This window comes from Sinocyclocheilus grahami, unplaced genomic scaffold, assembly GCF_001515645.1.
Source record: "Sinocyclocheilus grahami isolate Dianchi unplaced genomic scaffold, SAMN03320097.WGS_v1.1 scaffold432.1, whole genome shotgun sequence".
Classification (NCBI taxonomy): domain Eukaryota; kingdom Metazoa; phylum Chordata; class Actinopteri; order Cypriniformes; family Cyprinidae; genus Sinocyclocheilus; species Sinocyclocheilus grahami.
The window spans coordinates 230941-236940 of record NW_015505611.1 but is presented as its reverse complement, the minus strand read 5'-3'; the positions used below and the strand labels follow the sequence as shown (position 1 = coordinate 236940).

Genomic DNA, 6000 nt, shown 5'->3' with positions numbered 1-6000 from the left:
ACATAACTGAGCGAATGACACTTAATGACAGTTGTCATAAACATGCATAAAACCTCCTTCATTTTCATGTCATTAGTCATGACATGATTATGAAGGTGTCATGTCAGTCTTATGCACACCCCTTCAAGTAAAGTGTTACCAACAACTCCAACAGACAGCAAAGTGAGTACAATTATGCTGCCTACTAAGAAACCTCGTTTAGGCCATTGCTAAGTCAGCATTGCATGAATTCGTCACAGAGATTGTCATTCCAAAATGTGCAGCAAGCTCAGTGAAAAAAAAATTCAAGAGAGCAGACAAAACAAGAGACAAAAATGTTGAGTATTTGCGTATAATATTATATAAAACTATAATATATTAATGAATGAATGGATAAAAGAATGAATAAATAAATAGCTGGCTCAACAGAGTCTACTTCTGGATATTTATAGCTATATTTAAACTAAATAAAAAAATATTTTTTAAATGATCATTTTAATAATAAATTAAATACAAAAGAAAGAAGAAATAGAGTTATATTATCACAATTAAAAATAAAAATGTTATGCTTATTAGCACATCACTATAAAAATGAAGAAAAAATTACACACACATGCATCATCTTGAATTTGTGAGATTGGATTTAATAACCTGTCATCTTTTCTGTGGACTCATCTGAGGGATTGTGTCATTTTGAATGTATAAAATTATAATTTCAATTGAATGACACAGTGAGTTAATGTGATGTTGAGATGCTGGGTGGGGTGATGCGGCGTTGCCGTGGCGCAGTGATGCTGCTGTGTGTGCCGGTAACCGCAGGTTACGGGGAGGCGGTCTATAAATAGCTCAGTGTTTCTGCTGCTGGAGTCGCAGGAGAGAACACACATGTGAGCTAAATATAACCCTCTCTCTCTCGCTCTCCTCTCTGAGCAGACAGTCAGTGACACTTTCCAACTGCAGCAAAATGCCTTGCACGTTCTACGTCGCCAACTTGCCCGCCCACAAACAGTAACATTTCCGTGTGGTTAACATCATGTCAAGAAGACGCTGTATCCTACACTGTGAGAGTAAATTTGTTCCATCACATTTTACAAGAAATTACCACAAACTTGTTAACACTTCACACTTACCACTTAGAAACGTCCTGCTCCAGTCGTGCTTGCGAATCAGTCTCTTGTCGATAGAAGTGAATCTGACAGAACCTCCCTTTGGGCACATATGAAGATGTCCTCAACTGAAAAAAAAATTATGTTATGTAAATCATATTTTTACATGTAGTTTAGGGCTCAGATTCGCCTTTAGTAATTCTAATTTGCTTTGTTAAAATCTTTAGAAATCTATGGTGTAGCTATGAAAATGGCTTTTGTGTGAGTGTTTTTACATTCTCTAAATAGAGCAGCACGGTTACTCACCAAGCGCATCTTCTATCCACCAAACTGCCAAAATCCCAGCAGCCAATCAGACGCTCAGGTTTCTTACGCATCATCCAGTGGCATTCATCATCTCCCGTTTATTTCAGGAGGCTGACACCCTGACACGAGCTCTGAACGTCTCCCTTAAATAATAAATAATCAAGAGATACAGTCCCGAGCGGTGATGTGCATGGCATCAGCATGACTGATTGGATGTGCAGAAACATAGGCGTTCTTGGACAGGTAAAGTCACAATGATATGAAGAGAAATGATATGCGGCAGGTCAGAGATGCCATCATTCCAGTCAACCAACCATAAACACAAATATATCTGTGTGTGACCACATCGGATATATTATATAGAGAGATGTCTCTGCATAGTCTTCATAACCGTCATAGTCTGTCAATAATTACTGAAACGCTAGGTCACTTACTAGTGTTCGTGTCATGTGAATCCTTTTATTTGTCTCCCTTAGGCCATCCAAGATGTAGATGTGTTTGTTCCTTCATCTGAACAAAAATGTAGCATTGCATCCAATGGAGCTTCTGCAGTGAATGGGTGCCGTCAGAATGAGAGTCCAAACAGCTGATAAAAACATCACGATAAATTGTCAATGTCGATAGCCTTGTGGGCGGCGTACCGACATACAGTGTTCGATTCCTGACTCGAGGACCTTTCCTGATCCTGCCCCCCTCTCTCGCTCCCACTTCGCTTCCTGTCAGCTCTGATCTGTCCTATTATAATAAAGGCAAAAAAAATGCCAATAAAAAATTCACGATAATCCACATGACTACAGTCCATCAATTAACATCCTTATTTATTAACGGCTTTAAGGCTAAAATACCAGTTCCCAATCCACAATAAGGCTTGATCTGTGCATATTTCTCTCCTGATTCAAATGAGATGACTGGAGAAAGCGATTTTATGGATTATGATGGATTTTTTTCTTAAAAACATGGCAATTTTTCGCTTCACAAGGCATTAACTGATGGACTAGAGTCAGCTGGATTACTTGTGGATTATTGTGATGTTTTTATCAGCTGTTTGCATTCTGACGGCACCCATTCACTGCAGAGGATCCATTGGAGAGCAAGTGATGCAATGCTATATTTCTCTAAATCTGTACTTATGAAAAAACAAAATCATGCACTCCTTGAATAGCCAAAGGGTGAGTAAATTTTCGTTTTTGGTCAACTATTCCTTTAAAGTCAAATCGTTTTTTATTATTATTGCTGTCCATATCTGGCAGTAGGAATCTCTTCCTCTCTTCCAGATCCCAGCGTACACTTACATGGTTCAGTTGAGAAGAAGGCCATCTCTCAGAGTCAGCGCAGTGCTCAGCATCGTTACACAGCTCACAGTCATTAGAGGCTTCTGACAGCATCACTGCTGTTACGTAATGAGCTTTTGTTCTCAACGCTGTTATTAGTGTCGCTGTGTGCAAATATTTCACCTCCTTCTACACGCTCATCGTCTCCATGCACGCTGCGTGTCTAATTTAACGCAGAAAACACAGAGTGGCATTATTGTTCTGAACGCTTCCAGGAAAAAGATGATAAAGCGAATCATAGGACGTTCTGATCAAATATGCATCCGTTTCCAGTATAGCAGTATTGGGTGATAGCGATAGGCCACGTTTTCCTTGACCAAATGCGCACTCGTCCCTTCGGCGTCACGGGGAGGCCAGCGTGGAGGGCGTCCTCAACCAGCTCATACTAGAACATCTGCAGTTGGCTCCTCTACAGTGGGGTAAGAACACTCTCCTCTCTCCGTCCCTGGCTTCATGAATACAAATATTCAAATATATTCACACTCGATGTAGGACTGGTCTCTGTTCATGTTTCTGATTTGCATTTGTAATCGAGGAAAAAATATCCATCACCGTGTGTGTTGGAGGTCGTTCGTGCAGGACAAGGTTTTTGTGTTCTTTGTGCTGTTTTATAACTGGTGGTCTATGTAGGCATGCATTAGATGGACGTTTTACGGTTTTTGTTAGAGCTGCTTTTTAAAGTGATTTTCAAAATGTTTCTCGAAAAATGCTTATTCTTTTTTTGATTAGATTTTTTAAAGCCATATATGTGAATATTTTTTGAGACCTGTGATATTTTTTTTCCAGATTCTTTGATAAATAAAAAGTTAAAAAGAACAGTGTTTATTCAAAATAGAAATGTTGTGTTACATTATACACTACTATTCAAAAGTTTGGGGTTAGTACATTTTTCCTTTCTTTAAAAAAAAAAAAAAAGAAATTAATACTTTTATTCAGCAAGGATGTGTTCAATGGATAATAAGTGATAGTAAAGATTTCTGTGTTGAATAAGTGCTGTTCTTTTGAACTTTTTATTCATCAAAGAATCAAAGAAAAAAGTATCAGGTTCCAAAAAAACAAAGCAGCACAACAGTTTAGAATGATTTCTGAAGGATCACATGACCCTGAAGACGGGAGTAATTTCTGTTCTGCGTCACAGAAATAAATGATATTTTAAAGTAAATTAAAATAGGAAACCAAACTTAGAAATTGCAACAATATTTCACAATATTGCTGTTTTTTCTGTATTTTTGATCAAATAAATACAGCCTTGGATGAGCATAAGAAACTCCATTAAAAACATAAAAAATCTTACTGATCTCAAATATTTGAACAGCGGTGTATATATCACACAACATAGCTTCTTCTTCTTCTTTTTTTTAAAGGTAAACAGTGAATGGTTTTTAACAAGTACAAAAGTGCAAATTTGCTATATTGTGTGCTATTAAGGTAGAGAGGTTATAATGTCATCTGTAAAGTTTTTATCGCCATGTTTTGCAGTTTGAGCGGTTTTAAAAACTCTACAATACTGGTTCTTGGTACGAGAACAGAGGCAGATGCAGAGCCAATGTCTCCAGCCCCTTCTCTTATGTTAAAACTGAGTTAGATTGAAAAGTGAAAAGTGTGTGTGTGAGATCACTGTGTGGATTCTCTGCAAAGAGTCATGGGAGTTGTCTGAGAGTTGGAGCGGCATGTCTTGGCCTGGATCATCTGTGACAGTATGTGTGATGTAACCCGCTCTTTCTCTGTCTGTCTGTCTGTCTGTCGATGGCACTCAGAGATCAAAGCTCAGACTTGTGTCTATATTTATCTGCGAGTTGGAGCGGCATGTCTTGGCCTGGATCATCTGTGACAGTATGTGTGATGTAACCCGCTCTTTCTCTGTCTGTCTGTCGATGGCACTCAGAGATCAAAGCTCAGACTTGTGTCTATATTTATCTGTAAGCACCCTCTCTGCTTCTGGATCTGCAGCCGTGCCTCTTCACTTTCCTTCTCGTTGTCTGGGGGTCAGCAGCCATTCATAACACATCACACGATCATGTTTATTCAAGCCTGCAGACCTGCATAACATTAATGCATATTTATGAGCTCATAAATGTTGGAGGACTCATCTGAGATGACCAGACCGTGACATGAAACATGTTTCATATCGCACGGTGATCGTCTCTTCTGCCTTTATCAGTGTTACGCTTGCGTACAAGAGGCTGTCAGAGCACTAGTGCCTTATTTATCTGTCATTAGTGTGATTTAATGTTTTGTTTCACCTGCCAATAGTGGATAAATTGAGAGAATTTATCAGCCATAAAAATGTCTTAATGGCCAGTATTTTCCTTATTAAAATAAATCATCATTTAAAAGCTGCATTTTGTATTTACTTGCATTATCTTTGTGTAATATTAAAATTTGTTTGATGATCTGAATCTTTTAAGTGTGACAAATATGCAAAAATTTTAAAAACCAGGATGGGGGCCAACACTTTTTCACACCACTGTATATGTAGTCCACATTGGATGTCTTTGTTTCAAAATTAAATTTAAATCTGAAAATTAATAGAAAGTTTTAGGATGTTCATGCTCTTTGGATTATTCTCAAATAATTTGTTGTTCATGATAGCAAAAGCAGACAAACAAAATACTAAGACACTATAATATTTTATGTTTTTTTCAGCTTTGTTTATTTTATTTATTGTTATTTCATTTCTAGAGTTCTACTTATCTCCCTCCCTATTATTTATTTATTTATTTGTTTGTTTGTTTGTTTATTTTATTTATTCATTCATTCATTCATTCATATTCATTCATTCCACTTTTCACTCAAATTGGTCTCTCTCTGTATTTTTATTTTTTTGTTTTTTTATTTGTTTGTTTGTTTATTTTATTTATTTATTCATTCATTCATTCATATTCATTCATTCCACTTTTCACTCAAATTGGTCTCTCTCTGTATTTTTATTTTTTTGTTTTTTTCATTCATTGTTTGTTTATTTTATTTATTTATTTATTTATTCATTCATTCATTCATATTCATTCATTCCACTTTTCACTCAAATTGGTCTCTCTCTTTATTTGTATTTATTTATTTGCCCAAAACAATTTCTCCACTCCATACTATATATATTATAATTTTTATTTTGTTTTATTCAACTTTTTTACTCAAATTTGATTCTCACTCTTTATGTTTTATTTAGTTAGTTATTTTGCCTTAAAACTATTTTTCCACTCCATAAATATTATAATTTATAATGGCTAGTATTACAAAATTGAAAAAAAGGCATTTTTACCAGTGGTTTTAGGCCTTTA

General features: G+C 36.2%; 1 protein-coding gene across 1 annotated transcript in view; it reads left to right on the top strand.

Annotated features, from left to right (window-relative positions):
• The window catches only part of trappc9 (trafficking protein particle complex subunit 9), a 266928-nt gene that overhangs the window by 182183 nt on the left and 78745 nt on the right, over positions 1-6000 (top strand). Inside the window, exon 20 of the mRNA XM_016233477.1 lies at positions 3047-3141. Within this exon, the coding sequence (XP_016088963.1) occupies positions 3047-3141 (95 nt within the window). The remainder of the gene's footprint in view (positions 1-3046; positions 3142-6000) is intronic.